At 38.8% G+C, this 18743-nt stretch overlaps 1 protein-coding gene across 1 annotated transcript in view; it reads left to right on the forward strand.

Moving 5' to 3' along the window:
• HEPACAM2 (HEPACAM family member 2) overlaps positions 1-7575 on the forward strand; it is a 57174-nt gene extending 49599 nt beyond the window's left edge. The window contains exons 6-8 of the mRNA XM_006834293.1: positions 40-77; positions 1469-1542; positions 7462-7575. Coding sequence (XP_006834356.1) covers positions 40-77; positions 1469-1542; positions 7462-7575 — 226 coding nt within the window. The remainder of the gene's footprint in view (positions 1-39; positions 78-1468; positions 1543-7461) is intronic.
• Positions 7576-18743: the final 11168 nt, after the last annotated feature.

Below are 18743 nucleotides of genomic sequence, written 5' to 3' on the forward strand. Positions count from 1 at the left end.
CCTCAGTTATTATCACTGACAGAAATCTTATCTTTTCAGACCAGAAACAGAATATAGGAAAGCTCAAACATTTTCAGGTAATGGCCAAAAGAAAAGGAACTATTATGGATGTTGATGTATATTAGGTAATATTAATTATTATGTATATTATCCTGTTGATATAATAGAGTCCTGGTGTGGTGCTGTGGGTTAGTGTGCTGGACTGCAAGTTCGATTTGAACCGCAAGGTTGGTTCTGTTGAATCCAAGTCTGCTGAATCCAAGACCAATGATCCTGATAGTATTTTGAGAATGGTAAAGGGTTCTATCACTTTTGTTATTTGCAAAATAAAAAGCTCTTTTGGGTATTCCTTGTTGTTGATAAGTAACGTGGAGTTGATTCCGTCTCATAGTGGCTCTGTATAGGGTTTCCCAGGAGTGGCTGGTGAACTTCAGTCACCAACTTTGTAGTTCAAACTGTCCAGCACAGTAACCTGCGGCGCCACACCAGGACTCCTTGGGGTATTCCTAAAGCAGATGCAAAGGAGGGGAAAGGAGGAAATGGGGGCTTGACAGGGACCCACATCATAAATTAATGTCGCTTTTGCTCAGCCTTGGAGTCAAACAGAGTTGGGTTTCAGTCCCACATATACAACTTTCCCCCATATCACATTAGGAGAATTAATTTTTTCTGACCTCAACTTCCTCATCATATAAAAGAGACAAACTTTCTCATAGGCGCGTTAGATACATTAAATAAAACGATGTAGGTGGAGTGCCTAACATGATTCTCGGTGCTTAATGAATGAGGGACTGCTCCCTCTTTTCTAGCACTTTTCTTACTTACAAATGACAGAAGTCAGAGATCATCTGGTTCTTCCCTGCTCCCAGACATTTTACAGATGATAGTTTAGGTGACACTGGTAATGTGTTGTGCTAGATTATATTGTATTTTGTATATGTAGGCAGCTATTTGCCTATTAATTCTTTTTAATTTTGGGGTGCATTAGATATGACAGATTGAGTCAAGGATTGTGGTGGCCTCCATGCTAAACTGTTGGAATCCATAAGAGTCTGGTAACTAAGGGTCACAAAGGACTATACACTGTCGCCACATCAGGTTTTAATAAATATTGTTTCAATTCAGCCTGTTTTATAGTTTCAGTTCTTAGCTTTAGAAGAAGTGATTTCTAACACTACATAATGGCAACATGATTATAGGGAACTGTTGTTGTTGTTAAGTGCCGTGGAGTCGGTTCCAACTCATAGCCACCCTGTATAGGGTTTCTGAGGAGTGGCTGGTGAGCTTGAATCACCAATCTTTTGGTTCAAACTGGCCTTGAAATCAGCACCAGGAATGTTAATTTTGGTTGTGTACACATATCACATAAATCAGGCAAAATATTTGTTTGCAAAAGTTTTCTTTTTTTTTTTATAATTCAACAACAATAGTAACCCAAAGCATAAGTATTATTTGTTTTCTATTTCAGGTCATGAAGATGCTCTGGATGACTTCGGAATATATGAATTTGTTGCTTTTCCAGATTCTTCTGGTGTTCCCAGGGTTGGTTTTCCTAGTGACTGATTAGACAAGTAGAGTTCTTTACCAGAGGTGCAGGCAGCGTTCAGGAAGCACTTAGGCAATGTGGTCAAAAGGTTGCATTGTCCCTCAGCAGTGCTGACTTACTCTATGATGTGTAACAATGCCAGATCTGGGGGCAGAAGCATCTTCTACAACCTTCCTAAATAAGGTTAACATGAAGATGTTATGTTACTTCATAGACACTCTTTATCCAGTAAACTCAGTAAGAAACTAACTAGGTTGAAGTTTACAGGAAGTAAATAACTTGGGGATCCGGAAGCCCAACTTAAGTGTTTAGCCATTGACCTCAGTTACCGCATCATTTCCCCTTCACATCTCAGGAGGGCTTTGCAAAGACAATTGAACATACTCTTGAAGGTACTTCACAGTCTTCAAGAGAAAAGGTACCAGGTGAACAGATAATACAGACACGAATCTTTATTCTCATCCCAAACATGCATGTGGTGAGGAGAAAATACAATTTTACACAACAGATGCTGCTTTTTCAACAGGCAAAGAAAAGTCTTTTAAAGCAGTTTTGTTTTAACAGACACACAGAATGTTGTTCTTAACTAATTGGCTCATTAACATTTTTATAGATTTTCATAGGGTCGACCGTTCCTCTGCTTCTTATGGCTCACTTATAGAGGGCTTCGGTTCATTCATTCCCAGTTTGAAAAAGAACTGTTTGCCTGGTGTGGCACCATGGGTTAATGTACAAAGTTGGTTTGAATGGCAAAGTCGGCGGTTCAATCTCACCAGCCACTCCTCAGAAACCCTATACAGAGTCACTATAAGTCAGAACTGATTCAACCACATTTAACAACAACAACATTTGCCATAAGGAGTCCTGTGGGTTAATGCACTGGACTGCAAAGTTGGTTTGAACCTCAAGGTCAGCGGTTCAAGCTCACTAGTTGCTACACAGAAACCCTATACAGGGTGGTTATGGGTTGGAACAGACTCAATGGCACTTAGTGAAAACAACAATTTGCCATAAGGAAATTGTTGTCTCACATGTTCAGAGAATTCTATCAACATCCAACAAGTTTCCTGGCCACAGACATACTTTCACAAATGCTATATGAGTAGTGTTGAAGGATCAGTTGGATTTCATCCTCCCTACTAGTGAGTCCTGGTGTGGTGCTGTGGGCTAAATCACTGAACTGCAAGGTCAGCTTGAACCAAGAGCTTGGCAGTTCAAACCTACTAGCCACTCCTCAGAAACACTATACAGGGTCATTATGAGTCACTAACAACAATAACAACACCAGTGAACAAGCAACACCAATGCCCACTTCATCACAGGGCAGATTGCGTTGTGCGAATCAGATTCAGGCTGGATTGGCTCACTCTTCAGTGTCATCATCAGAAAGACAAAAAGAAATACTTAGCAGATCAAGTTTTCCCAACTGCTTTCCTTATGGCAGAGATCAGCTCTCTAGTATATGACATCAGATGGGAGAGCAGAAAACTGAAGTGTTAACAAGAATTATAAGTGAATTATTGAAATAAGGAGTTTCTCTATTGTAAACATTTTTTTACTCCTAAAATTTCATTGGAAATGAATGAAATTTAAAAAAGGAACTTTAAATTTGTTGTTCTTAAGTGCCATGAAGTTGGCACTGACACATAGCGACGCTATGCACAGCAGAACAAAACACTGCCTGGTCCTGGGCTAACCTCACAATTGTTTATGTACCTGTGATCATTGCTGTCACCACTGTGCCAGTCCATCTCGTTGGAGGTCTTCCTCTTTTTCTCTGACCCTCCACTTTACCAAACATAATATCCTTCTCCAAGGACAGGTACCTTCTGATAATATGTCTGAAGTTTGAGAGATGAAGTCTGGCCATCCTGGTTTCCAAGGAGCACTCTGGCTGCACTTGTTCCAGCACAGATCTATTGGTTCTTTGGGCAGCCCATGACACTTTCCATATTCTCCTCCAACACCATAACCCAAATGCATCAATTCTTTTACTGTCTTCCTTATTTACTGGCCAACTTTCACATGCTTATGAGGTTATTGAAAATGCCATGACTTGGGTCAGGCACACCTTAGTCCTCAAACTAACATCTTTGCTCTTCGACACTTTAAATGCATTATGTCATTTGATTTTGTGAATGCTGTTTCCATGAGTGTTGATGGTTGATCTGAGCAAAATGAAGTCTTCGACAACTTCAATCTTTTCTCCATTTATGTGGATGTTGTTAATTGGCCCAGTGATAATGATTTTGGTTTCCTTTGCATTGAGATGCAACCCATACTGAAGACTGTTGTCTTTGATCTACAACAGTATTTTAAGTCTTCTTCACTTTCAGCAAGCAAGGTTATGTCATCTGCATATTGTAGGTTTTTGATGAGTCTTCCTCCAATCCTGACACCATGTTTTTCTTCATATAATCCAGCTTCGGGGTTATGTGCTCAGCACACAGGTCAAATAAGCATGGTGAAACAATATAACCCTGGTGCACACCTTTCCTGATTTTAAAGAATTTGGTGTTCCCTTGTTCTGTTTTGAACAACTGCCTCTTGGTCTATGTACAGGTTCCTCATGAGCACAATTAAGTGTTCCAGAATACTCATTCTTCAAAATATTCTCCATAGCTTGTCATGACCCACACAATCAAAAGCCTTTGCATAGTCAATAAAACACAGGTAAACATCTTTCTGGTATTCTCTGCTTTCAGCTAAGATCCATCATACGTCAGCAATGATATCCCTCATTCCATGCCCTCTTTTGAATCTAACTTGAATCTCTGGAAGTTCTCTGTCAATATATGGTTGTTGCCGTTTTAGTATTATCTTTATTAAAACTTTACTTGCATGGGATATCAAAGATATTGTCCAATGATTTCCGCATTCCATTGGGTCACCTCTCTTTGGAATGGGCACAAATACGATCCCTTCCAGTCACTTTGCCAGGTAGTTGTCATCCAAATTTCTTGGCATTAATTAGTGAGTGCCTCCAATACCACATTCAGTTTGTTGAAAGATTTCAATCTATATTTCATCGATTCCCAGTATGCCTTGTTTTTGTCCAATTCCTTTAATGCACCTTGGACTTCATTTTCCAGGATCTATGTCTTTTGAAATGGTTGAACATCAACCATTTCTTTTTGATACGGTGACTCTGTGTATTTATTCTTCTTTAGATGCTTTCTGCATCATTCAATATTTTGCCCATAAAATCCTTCAATAACAAAAGTCGAGGCTTGAATTTTTTCTTCAGTTCCCCCAGCTTGAGAAATGCTGAGTGTGTTCTTCCCTTTTGGTTTTCTAACTCTAGGTCTTTGCACATTTTGTTATAATAGTTGACTTTGTCTTCTTGTGCTGCCTTTTGAAATGTTCTGTTCATGTCTTTTACCTCCTCATTTCTTCCATTTGCTTTAGCATCTCTATGCTGGAAAGCAAGTTTCAGAGTCTCTTCTGACATCCATTTTGGTTTCTTCCTTCTTTCTTGTCTTCTTAATGACCTTTTGCTTTCTTCCTGTATGATGTTCTTGATGTCATCCCACAACTCCTGTGGTCTTCAGTCTTTAATGTCTAATACATCAAATCTTTTCTTCAGATGATCACTAAATTCAGATGGGATGTACTCAAGGTCATCTTTTGGCTCTTGTGGACTTGTTTTTATTTTCTTCAGCTTCAGCCTGAATTTGCATATCAACAATTGATGGGCTGTTCCACAGTCTGCCCTGGCCTTATTTTGGCTGATGATATGGAGCATTTCCACCATCTCTTTCCACAGATGTAGTCAATTTGATTTCTGTGTATTCCATCTGGGGAGGTCCATGTGCATATTTGTCTTTTATGTTGTTTAAAAAACATATTTGCAATGAAACAGTCATTGTCATTGGTCTTGCAGAATTCTATCCTGTGATCTCCAGCATCGTTTGTATCAGCAAGCCCATATTTTCCAACTACAGATCCTTCCTTTTTGTTTCCAAGTTTTGCATTCTAATCGCCAGTAATTATCAATACAACTTTGATTGCAGACTAAAGAAGTTGGTAGAATTCTTCAATTTCATCATCACTGATGTTAGTGATTTTGAGTAATAAATTTCGGTAAGAGTGGTATTACCTGGTCTTCCTTGTAGGTGTGTGGATATTATCCTATTACAGACAGTGTTGTACTTCAACTTTACATTTACCTTGTGATTAACCCCAACACATTGCCATCGAGTCCATTTCAACTCATGGTAGAACTCTATAGTACAGAGTAGAATTGCCCCACAGGGGTCCAGGCTGTAATTTTTACAGAGCCAATTGCTACATCTTTCAGTCTTGAAGCAGCTAGTGAGTTCAAACTGCCAACCTTTTAGTCAGCACCCTACCACTCACCCACTGTGCCGTGAGGGCTTCTTGTGATTAACCAGTACTCCGTTTTAAGGTCTGATTGGAAGGACTTGATTGGGAGGCTCAAAAATGTACAGTCCTCAGAACTTGAGGCAGAGAAACGAATATTTTCATTATATCTCATAGCCCCACTCCTTATCTTTTATAACTGAAAAACTTGATTTGGAATTATGCCTGTAGTCAGATCTGACAAACCCTATGGAATCTGTTGAGGTTCTTAGTTGACTATACCAGTTGCTTGGCAGAAGATGTGAGAAATCAAACTCACAAATAAAGAAGGAGAAGAAAGGAGGAGGAGGATCTATGTGAGAAGCCAGAATGGTATCTACACATGGAGATTAGCATCCAAATGTAATGGCATGGAGAAGAGAAGGAAAATTATAATAAAATTAGCATCTTGGAATTCCAGTTAAAAAGAGAAATAAGTTTGATTATGAACTCTTGGAGTTTTTGAAAATTGAAATAATCTCATCTTGTTGTGAGAATACTCTTCCTATCACTACGTGTTATATATTTTTACTGTTCTAATTTCCTTGGAGATGTCCTGGTTCGGTACTGTAGGGTAAACACTACTAACCACAAGGACCACTAACTACAAGGTCGGCAGTTCAAACCCACCAGCCACTCCTTGGAAACCCTACACAGGGACACTATGAGTCAGAACCAACTCAATGGCACTTAACAACAGCAAGCTCTTTGGGGAGTTGGGCACAGGCAATTGCATGAACTGAACAAGTTTACAACTTGTCAAGAGTGCTAATATTAGGTTGGCTCAGACTCTCAAAGTGGTCATCTTACCCATTGCCATCAAGTAGATTATGAGAAAGTGGTCACCAGCATATGAAAATGCGAAGAGTTTGAGATGGAGAAGGGAATCAGCCTTTGACTAGATTAGGAGAAGAAAATTATGAGACACAAATGGAAATAAATAAAACATGAATTCTCATTTCAGTAAAATGAATGTTGGTTTTTACCAGACAGAAATATACTGCTATACTTTCCAAATGTATCCACATCTTTTATTAGCACCCATTACTGCATCCAAATCCAAATATCTCCCTTCATATGTTTTGTAGTTCTTAGTAATGTCTTCAGTCATGCAATGTGCTGAGGGCTTTTAGCTGTATATTGTTCCTTTCTTTACAGCCGCACTTGCACACATAATTGGCAAACAGTGTCAAAAGGGCACTGTAGATGTCCTATAAAAGATAACAATATATGCTCTCTGACTCTAAACTCTCCTCTTGCTATTTTCTTTCTATTATATTTCCTTTATAGTACTGCCAACTTTCTTCTTAAATGAAGAAATAAAGTGATAGCTTTGTCAAGCTATTGACCTCTTCTGACCTCATTGCTACGCTGTTGCACAAACTGCCATAGGGTAAGTGCACAGAACTGTACCAAGGAGGAAAATGAACATTCTCGGGAAGATAAACAGTTCTAATTTTCTAATCACAACTACTTCCGTTTGTTTTCAGCTATGCAGCATAATTTTGCCAGTCTTCCTCTAAAGTTATTTTTTAAATATGTCACATTCTTAGATGCCGAGTAGTTCTGTCCTAGCCACTGATGGGGTATCTGGGCAAGATTTGCACAGTACCATTTATGAAGTCATTCAGCACATCCCTGCGCAACAGCAAGACCATCCAGAGTAAGTATGAATCTGCATTTGGTGGTGTTACTATAGAGAGGCACTACATTACTTAACCTGTACTTTTCCCTGAAAACTATTGAAAGGCTCAAAAGAAAAATATTAAAACAGAAAAACTTAGCCTCTGTTCATTTGAACACATTTCTCTACTTGAAAATACTTTTTAGAAATAAAATGCAAATATCTGGGGCTGAAACTTGGGCCAATGGACTAGATGCTGAATGCTGAAATCAAATCAAAAGAGAATATTTCCCTTTTCTCAGAGCATGAAATAGTTATTTAGCCCTATTCTCAAGACATCTCAGTTATCTTGACGACTTTCCAGTAGTAATGGTTGTGTCTCGGTGTCTCTAGGAGGATCATATTTTAACTACCAACTGAAAGATTGGTGGTTCAAACCAACCCAGAGGTGCGTAAGGAGAAAGACCTGGCTATCTATTTCCAAAAGGAGCACAATTCTACTCTGAAATATATGGGCTTGCTATGAATTGGAATCAGCTTGAAGGCAACTGATTTTGTTGTTGTTTTTGTGATGGTTTTAAGGCATTGGATAATGCAAGTGGGTATTTGGTTACTAACCATAATATTGGTAGTTACTAACCATAATATTGGTAGTTGAATTCTACCAAGAGGTGCCCTAGCCATCTCCTTCTGAACTATAACGGCATTGAAAACCCCATTTAGCACAGTTCTACTTTGAGTCCTGGTGTGGCGTTGTACTGAGCTAAGGTGAACTTTGCAAGGTTGGTTTAAACTGCAAGGCCAGTGGTTCAAGCTCACCAGATGCTCCTCAGAAACCCTATATAGGGTCACTATGAGTCAGAACTGATTTGAAGGTACTTACACATGCTCTTACCTATGCTTTATTGATTACGCAAAGGCTTTCGATTGTGTGGATCATGACAAGCTATGGAAAACATTGCGAAGTATGAGTATTCCAGAACACTTAATTGTACTCATGAGGAATCTGTACCTGGACCAAGAGGCAGTTGTTCGAACAGAGCATGGGAACACTGAATGTTTTAAAATTAAGAAAGGTGTGCAACAAGGTTGTATTCTTTCACCATACTTACTCAACCTGTATGCTGAACAAATAATAAGAGAAGCTGGGTTCTATGAAGAAAAACGTGACATCAGAATTGGAGGAAGACTAACAACCTGCAATATGCAGATGATGCAATCTTGCTTGCTGAAAGTGAAGAGGACTTAAAATATTTACTGATGAAGATCAAAGAGCACAGCCTTCAGTATGGATTACATCTCAATGTTAGGAAAACAAAAATCCTCACCGTTGGACCAATAAACAACATTCTTATCAATGGAGAAAAGATTGAAGTTGTCAAGGACTTCATTCTTCTTGGATCAACTATCAACACTCATGGAAGCTACAGTCAAGAGATCCCATGACGTATTATATTAGGCAAATCTGCTGCACAAGAACTTTTTAAAGTGACGAAGAGCAAAGATGTCAGCTTGAGGACTAAGGTGTGCCTGACCCAAGCCATGGTATTTTCAATAACCTCATATGGATGAGAAAGCTGGACAGTGAATAAGGAAGATTGTAGAAGAATTGATGCCTTTGAATTATGGTGTTGGAGGAGAATACTAGTGCCATGGGCTGCCAGCAGATCTGTTTTGGAAGAAGTGCAGCCAAAGTGCTCTTTAGAGGCCAAGATGGCCAAACTTCATCTTTCATACTTTAGACATATTGTCAGGAAGGAACAGTCGCTCAAGAAGGATATTATGCTTGGTAAGATGGAGGGTCAGAGATAAAGAGGAAGACCCCCAATGAGATGCACTGGCCAGGTGGCGGCATTGATGGACTCAAGTGTGGCAACGGTAGTGAGGTTGGCCCAGGATTAGACATTGTTTCATTCTGGTGTGCATGGGGTCGCTATGAGTTGGTTCTGACTCGATGGCACCTAACAACAACACAACTCCGAACACCTGGGGTCACTGTAAGTCAGAATCAACTCCACGGCATCTGGTTTGGTTTTGATTTATGGTGGTTTCAAGGCTGTTAAGATGGGGGGAAAAAGCCTATAGAACTTTTATAATACCAAACCCAAATCCACTGACTTGGAGCCAATTCCTACTAAAAACAACCCTCTTGGACAGAATAGAGCTGTTCCTCAGGTTTCCAATGCTGAATCTTTATGGAAGTAGACTGCCTCTTTTGCCTTTTCTTTCTCCCATGGAGCAGCTGGTGGGTTTGAACTGCTGGCTTTTGGTAAGCAGCCCAATGTTTAACCCACTGCACTACCAAACCAAAACCAAACCTACTGCCATCAAGTGGCTTCCGACTCATAGTGACCCTGTACAGGGTTCCAAAGCTCATCTTTCTCCCGCAGAAAAGCTGGTGGGTTTGAGCTGTTGACCTTGCAGTTAGCAGTCCAGTGCTTATCCTACAGGGCCACTGCAGCAGCATCAAATGGCTACCCTCTTACAGATTCAAAGCATGTCTACTTCCACATGAACCAAACATGAACCTGAACAGTGAGGACTGTTCTTAGGACCAAACGTCAAACCAAACTCTGTTGTAGGGTTGATTCCAACTCGGAGCAACTTTATAGGACAGAGGTAACTGCTCTATCAGGTCTCCAGGACTAAATCTCTACCGAAGCAGACTGCCTCATCTTTCTCCTTCAGAGTAGCCTATAGGTTTGAACCATTGATCTTTCAGCTAACCTCCTATGCCATCATGTGTACAAGCTAGGAAAGTGGCCAGGTCTTCTACGAATCCAGTCAACCTCAAGGCTACCCCTAAGGTGTCTCCCTTCCCTGCTATGGAGAGACCACGCCCACAGTCTTTTGAAATAATGCAATGAGCTTCTGTTTTTTGTAGACTGTAACTGCCTGCAGATATAACTGCCACAAATCATTTTCCATCCTTTCTTTATTTGTCATGTACTCACTTTGAAAAGAACATCAATAGCCACACACAGGAACATCCGCTCTGGCAAAAGAAACAGTTTTAGCAAAGCAATTCATGTACACCTCTGAGTAAATAACAAAAATAACAGCTTCGGGTGAATGAATGCATAAGAAATTGTCTTAAGGGAAGAAACCCAGTCATATGGAGACTGAGCAGTATACTTTCAGAGGCACTGTCAGTGAATCCTGTCTTGCCCCAAGTAGCCTGGAGAAAAGGAAGGCAGGTCTATTAGAAACAGACTGCCAGAGGTCTAAATTTCTGGTTTGAGAAGAAAATTGTTTTAAATAATTACACCATAAATCTAGACTATCCTGGTATGGCGCTGCAGGACAATGCGCTGGACCACAAGGTCAGTTTGAACCACAAGGTTGGTGGTTCAAATCCCCCAGCCGCTCATAGGAAATCCTATACAGGGTGCTATGGGTCAGAACCGACTCGATGGCACTTAACAACAACACAAGAATAGGATATTATTATTTTAAGGATTTTATAGCTTAGTGGAATCCTGCTCGTTTGTTTTAACTGAAGACTGTTGTTAATACCGTAATGTTGGTTTCCACTTTAGCAACACATTATAGGGTTCCCAAGGAGCACCTGGGGGTTTGAACCATTGTTCTTATGGTTAGCCATTGGTGCTTATCCTAGAGTGCCACACAAGGACTCTAACTAAAGACTAATCCTTAATCCAATCTTCCTAAATAAAGTAAACATAGCCTATGTTGATGTTGGAGTCCTGGTGTGATGCTGCGGGTTAATGCACTAGACTGAAAGGTCAGTTTGAACTACAAACTCATCAGCCGCTCCTCAGAAATCCTGTACGGGGTTGCTATGATTCGGAATCGCCTCGACAGCACTTAACAACAGCAACAACAATGTTGTTAAGTGTCATTGAATTGGTTCTAACCCATACAGGGTTTCCATGGAGTGGCTAGTGGATTTGAACCATCAACCTTGCAGTTAGCAATCCAGTGCTTATCCAACTATTGAAAATATCATAGACTGCCAGAACAACAAACAAATATGTACTGGAAGAAGTACGGTGCTCCTCAGAAGCAAGAATGGCAAGACTTTATCTCATGTACTTTGGACACTATGTCAGGCGGGACCAGTCCCTGGAGAAGGACATCATGCCTGGTAAAGTGGAGGGTCACTGAAAAAGAGGAAGAACCCATGAGATAGACTGACTCAGTGGCAGCAACAATGGGCTCAAACATAATAACAATTGTGAGCATGAAACCGGGTAGTGTTTCATTCTGGTGTGCATAGGGTCACCGTGAGTTGAAACCAACTCTAAGGCACCTAACATCAGCAACAAGAGATGCAGAAACCATTTTTTCTCCTGATTGCTTATGGTTTTATTCTTAAGGCTCAAATAAATTGAAAGATTAATTTTATGAATAATGTAGTAAAACAGGTGGTTGACAAATCTCTCCTCACACCCATTCCCAAAGTGAACATGCTGTTATTGTGGAAAGAAACTTAATGCTTTCTTCTACCCTTGTCAGTTTCCCTCTGAGATAGGAAGAACAACCAGTTTCTTTCTTTGACTGCTAGACTATTCTAACAGGGTTGTTTTCTTTACTACCTGAATCTATTATCTAATTGGACTGGTGGTTAACAATTGATCAATTGGCCTGTTTTCATACTCTGGTACTCCGCCAGATTATTTGTTTACTGAATTTGTGAATGCATTTATTTAAATGGTGGCTATTGGCTGCATTAAATGTTCTTGATGGGCTTTCTTTTAAACACCATGCTTACTGTAAGTATCTTAAAAATAAAACATCCAAGTAAGTATGCCTTTGGTTTCAAAAGAAAATTATCTACAGAATTTAATGATTGCTTACTCTTTGTGTTCATTTGTTGATACATGTAATTTTCTTGAATTAGCTCAAAACCTCCATATTATTTGCTACTCTGGAAAGGAATAGAAGAATCTAAAACTCTTCCACCTGTAGACTTGGAAATGCCTAGAAATTTTACATATTTTGTGCATCTCTTTGACAGGTGAGCAAAGTTTGTATTGGAGTGAAACAATGGAGGAACATTTGGAGGAAAAACACTGGAAATGTACATTCATCCAGAATCACTGAAGAAACCAAGCTAATACCTCTTACACATTACTTCTTTAAAATAAAATATGGAACAGAGTTATTATTAAAGCTGGACTGCAAGTTTCCCAGGATATACACAATATAGTATACTACAAAAGAAAATGGTCGGAAAACATTCCTCTTTGGATAATTTTTATCATGCTGACTGGGAGGAAGTAAATGAGAAGGCTTTCCAATCAATCTTTTTGTATTAAGTTTCTCTTAAAAACCTAATTAGTTCGATTTTATCCTTTTATTTCTATCAACAATGACACAATCCTATCTATCCATCAAATGCAGAAACTGTATATTCGTCATATTTTCAGCAGGCATTGTTTTTATTAAATTCTTATTACTGCTAAAATTGCAATATTTATTTTTTTATTTAATTCTAAAACTTCTTTCTTATTATTTGTACCACAAAATAATAAGAATAGTTGCCCCTAAAACAAGACTATGCCTTCTTTTAGGTTGTCAGGCACTAATGGTGTTTTTTTTAAAAAAGACTTGTAGAACACTGAAAGAAATATCTCATTAGTCTTATTTTAATTTTTGTTCAAGGAAAGACAGATCAAATAAATTATCATGTGTTTGTTTTTACGTGGCCTTGATTCTTTGTCTTACAGAGTAAAAAATTCTACATAAAGTTGTACTATAGAATTAAATTTTTACCCTTATTTCCTAGTGTGCAGTGAAGTGTAGAGTGTGGAGAGCCACTAAAATCAGAACCTTTTTCTCTCATAGCCTATTATTTTGTGCAGATGAAAAAAAATAGAAAGACTAGCACTTCTTTTTAAAGTATTTTGAGTGGACTGTATCTACTGTCTTCCCCTATTTTCTTAGAAGAGCAGGATGAAAAGTAAGACTAAGTCCCATGACCCCTTTCTATTTCCTTCTACAAGGCGTTTCGTCTGCAGTCAGGAAATCTTTTTCTGGGGAAAAAAAATCTGCCCACTGTAAAGAATTACATAGTTACAAATACAGAAGGCTGACTGTGGTAATGGTGGTAGTGTGCTGTGGAGTTATTTCCAACTCCTAGCGACCCTGGGAATCTTTACAGGAGCAGAAAGCCTTATCTTTCTTCCACAGAGTAGCTGGTAGATTTGAACTGCTGACCTTTCAGTTAGCAGCCCAACACATAACCCACTATGCTACTAACCATAAGACAATGAAAATCACCTATAATCTCACTTCTCAGAAATAACCTGTTGACATTTCCCTAGAATACATGTGAGTGTGTGTATGTGTGTGTTCAATTCCAGAAAACATTATGGTAGCTGGTGTAAATGCATAAATACATGTAATATAATAAAAACCTATCTAAAAACATTGGCAAATGAAATGCAGACGGGTCTCTTGTGAAACAATAGTGAATAATTGTTATCAGGACCGATTGTGAGGGTCGGAAATGTAAAGGTAGACGTTTTATAGCAAGGAGGGGAGTGATTAATTTTTTCAGTCTAGGAGCGGAGGTCCCTAGGACCATCAAGGGAGAAGAGCAGAGAGCGGGACCCTACCAAGAGAAGCAGTGATGCCTGAAATGGAGCCAGAGATGATGATGTGGAGCGATGGAGCAGCTGGAGACTTTAGATCCAGAGAGGGAGAGTGACTGTGTGCTGAAGACCTGGAGGGTACAGGAAGGATTCCATGGAGGGGATTGTAACCATGGCAATGAGAGGTTATATGATAGAATGAATGTAAAACTAATGTTCTCCCATGTAAACTATCACATAATTCACAATAAAACGTTTAAGAAAAAATAAATAAATAAATAAATAGAAAATAAAAACATTGGCGAGAAAAATAGGAGGAAGGAACACCAAGACTTCAACAAAAAAGACAAGGTGTAAGCAGAAATTAAGTGAATAACCAGTGAGATGAATTCCTCTTCTGTGATTATTGTTTTGTACCACAGAGATCGCACGGCAGATAATAGTATCTGTCTCAGGAGGGCTTTCTAAGCTGAATGTGACCTGCCATTATCAGAGCTAAGAAAAAGTTACCCTCTCATTGTAGGGCCAGGAGAGAGAAGGATGACTGTGGTAGTCATCCACCCACCACAACTCCCCAGCCCATCTCCCCTTCCTTGCTCAATCTGATCTGGCCCCTCTTTGTGGGGCTATTTTCTTTGCTAATGCATCTCTTACATGGAGGGCAGACACTAATTACATTGAGGTGTGACTATATCTCTGTATCCCTTCCAAGACCTAACCCTGAGACACTTTAAACTAAGTTGTTGTTAAGTGCCATCAAGTCAGTTCTGACTCATAGTGACCAGTGTTCCAGAGAACAAAGCACTGCCTGATCCTGGCCAGGAATCCTCCCAATTGTTGCTATGCTTGAGCTCATTGCTACAGTCACTGGGCCAATTCCTCTTGTTGAGAAGTCTTTCTCTTTTGCACTGACCCTCTGCTTTTCCAAGCTTGATGTCCTTTTCCAAGGACTGCGCCCTCCTGATAACATGTCCAAAGTACATGAGATAAAGTCTAGCCATCCTCGCTAAGGAGTAATCTGATTATATTTCTTCCAAAACAGATTTGCTTGTTCTTCCGGCAGTCCAGGGTATAGTCAATATTCTTCATCAACATTACAATTCAAAGGCATCAATTAATCCTCAGTCTTTCCTATTTATTGCCCACTTTCACAAGCATCTGAGATGACTGAAACCATCAGGCTCACCTTAGCCCTCAAAGTGAGAGCTTTTTTTTTTAACACTTCAAAGATATCTTTTCCAGCAGATTTGCATTTGATTTCTTGATTGCTACTTCCATGAGCATTGATTGTGGATCCAAGTAAAATGAAATCCTTGATAACACCAATGTTTCCTCTATTTAGCCTGATGCTGCTTATTGGTCCAGCTGTGAAGAGTTTGTTTCCTTTATGTTGAGGTATAATCTATACTGAAGGCTATGGTCTTTTATCTTCTTTAGTAAGTGCTCCAGTAAATAAGGTTATGGCCTCTGAATATCACAGGTTGTTCATGAGCCTTCAGTCCTGATGCTGCATTCTTCTTATTATATAAATATAATCCAATTTCTCAGATTATTTGCTCAGCATATAGATTAAGCATAGTGAAAGAACATAATCCGGACACAAATCTTTCCTAATTTTAAACCATTCAGTATCCCCTTGTTCTGTTTAAACAACTGCCTCTTGCCTGTGCGCAAGTCTTACATGAGCACATTTACTTAGTGTTCACTTCCCATTCTTCGCACCACTACCCACAATTTGTTCTAATCCACACAGTCAAGTGCTTTAGCATAGTCATTAAAACACAGGTAAACATCTTTGTGGTCTCAGTCAAGATCCACCTTACATCAACAACAAACACGTCTTCCTCTGAATTGGCATGGATTTCTAGCAGTTTTGCCTGTGTATGTATTGCTGCAGCCATTTTTAAATTATCTTCAGCAAAATTTTGCTTTACATGTGATAATAATGATTACACCATAGAGAATTTTAAACAACCCTTTCCTTAAAAGGTATTATACATTCACATAGTTCACAAATCAAAATCCTATTAAAAAATATGCACTGAAATAACTATTTTTATTAGACTTTGTCTATTTGTTTCTTAGGATGTTTTGGTTTATCCCACCAGAGTTTGTTACCACAACCCAAAGAAATTACAAGCATATATTCCTATTTTTTGAAACCCACTCTTCAATCACTTGTAATTCCCCTCATTTCTGTATGTCTCTCACATATGCAAAAATACACGACTCTCTTAGTGCATCGTTCCACTCAAAGCGGTAGGGAATTGCTGAAGGGAGAAATGTGAAAGGATCTAGAATGCAATTAACTTTTGCTGTCATTGGTGTGTAACACCAGATGAGTCACTGCTTTTCCAGTAAATGGGGATGAAAATCTCATAAATTAATCAAGGTTTCCAAGGGAAGTGATGGACCAAAAGCCAGATGTTCACTTAATTAACAAATAAATCTTTAAAAACCTGCTTAAAGTTCTTTCCTTATAACCAAATACAATTTTAGCGACTGCTACAATTTTTAACTTTATATTACTTCTAAAATGGAATAAATTATATTCCTAGTGCTTATCATTTTTTTAAAGAATGCATCCTATTAATGAGTCCTGTTGTGGTGCTGTAGACTAAGCACTAGACTGGTAACTGCAATGTCAGCAGTTCAAACTCACCAGCTGCTTTTGGAAACCCCATACAGGGTTGCCATGAGTCAGAACCAATTCAATAGCAGAGAACAACAACATCCTACTAAAAGACTTATCATTAAAAAGCTAAAATATTTATTAATGAAACAAAGTTCCTTGGGTTCTGACATTTGTACACTTCTATGTTGATGTGACAATTTCTGTTTAAATAAACTGTATATATATATATATGTATATATATATATATATATACACATATACATATATATACTCAAAGAATAAAGTTCATTGATCCTTTGGTTCTACAAGATTAGATACCTTATATAAAGTTTTGTTAAAATAATAAAATTGAGTATTTGACATATCAGTAGCTGTTTTTATTATGTTTTTATCAGCTTTATTTTTAGAAAACTTTTAATCTTTTACTTCTGTATTGTTATGTATTCCTATGTGTATCTACACAATTCTTATAGTTTACCTTAAAGTTCACAGACAAACATACATGAATATATATGTTCTTATTTCATGAGGTAGTTAAAAAGCAAGTGTCTTTGATAAGAAATAAACAGAAATCAGACACCACACATGCCTCTGACAGCACTCTTCTTCTTCTCATGCCCCAGATGCACTGGGTACTGTGATTACCTGTATTCACATTGAAGCAAATAAAAAATTTCCTATACATGAGTTCTTTGTGTCTTCACAAGAAATATGGGCTCTAGAACAAGCATGCCCACTTTATAGATGGAGAAACCAAGACCTTCTTTCTATTCTGCACACTTGGGTCCCATACGTTGAAATAGATTTGAAGGCAACCAACAAAGCTACCTACCACATCAGCGAGTGGCCGAGCTGACCCTTGACCTGCACTTCAGGCTCCTAGTGCAGGTTTAATCCCCACGCGCTACACACTGTCTCTGGATGGCGTACCCTAAATGGAGTATACAATCACTTCTCTTCTGTTGGTCTTACCTTGTGAATTTCATTAGCATCATAGACTATTTGACCCTTGGCAAGCATTATACTCACTTGCTTCCAAATAAATAGCATGAGGAGACTTTAGAGACCACCAAGGCCAGTTGTCTGAGTGTCCCATATGGTATCTGTACTGGCATGTGCACATTAGAAAACAGTTAATAAAAATGGTTTGAATTGTACTGAATTGAATTACTTGCCTGCTGTATTTTTAATGAGGACATCATCTACAGGAGTCACATCATTTGTATGATTCCAATAACCTAGTTCCTTTGAGACAGAAACTCAGGGGAATTTGATAACTTTGGGAGTTATGCTCCTTCCGAGTTCTGCTGAGACCCTACTGAAATGTTTTGTCCTTCAGAAAGTAGAGTCATGAGAATGTGAATGCATCTATAAAATTTACCCTCATTAATTATAAATAACTAATTGTTTATGACCCACAATTCATAGTTCATTAGCATAGTAATCCTATCACATACTATTGTTGTTGTTGTTAAGTACCACAGAGACAGTTTCAATTCATAGTGATCTTGCACAGGGTTTCCGAGGCTGTAAATCTTTACAGGAGCAGAACGCCTCATCTTTCTCCCACTGAACCGCCGGTAGTTTCTAACTGCTGACCTTGAGGTTGGCAGCCCGACTTGTAACCATCACATACTATTACTAAATATCAAAGAGGGGATACTTAATACAATTATATAAACATGTCCTGTGCTTGGGAAATTCATCAACTTTATAGAAAGAGAAATAAACTCAGACATTCTGTCCCTCAGTTTGCTCACCAGACCATGAAGAAGTTGAACTAGGTAACCGCTTGAGTTGATCCAATAATGACGCTAATCATGATGTGCTGGCTTTCCAAGCAAGTTAGGTACTCACCTCTGTGCACTCATTACACATCTATCGAAGCACTTATCATACTACTGCAATTAGATGGTGAGACAAACATAAAGTAATTCTAATTCTGTGCTCCAAATGCAATTGTTGTTGTTGTTGTTGTTGTCAGGTGTCATCGAGTCGGAACCGACTCATAGCGAC

This window comes from Chrysochloris asiatica, unplaced genomic scaffold, assembly GCF_000296735.1.
Source record: "Chrysochloris asiatica unplaced genomic scaffold, ChrAsi1.0 scaffold00010, whole genome shotgun sequence".
NCBI classification, from domain to species: Eukaryota; Metazoa; Chordata; class Mammalia; order Afrosoricida; family Chrysochloridae; genus Chrysochloris; species Chrysochloris asiatica.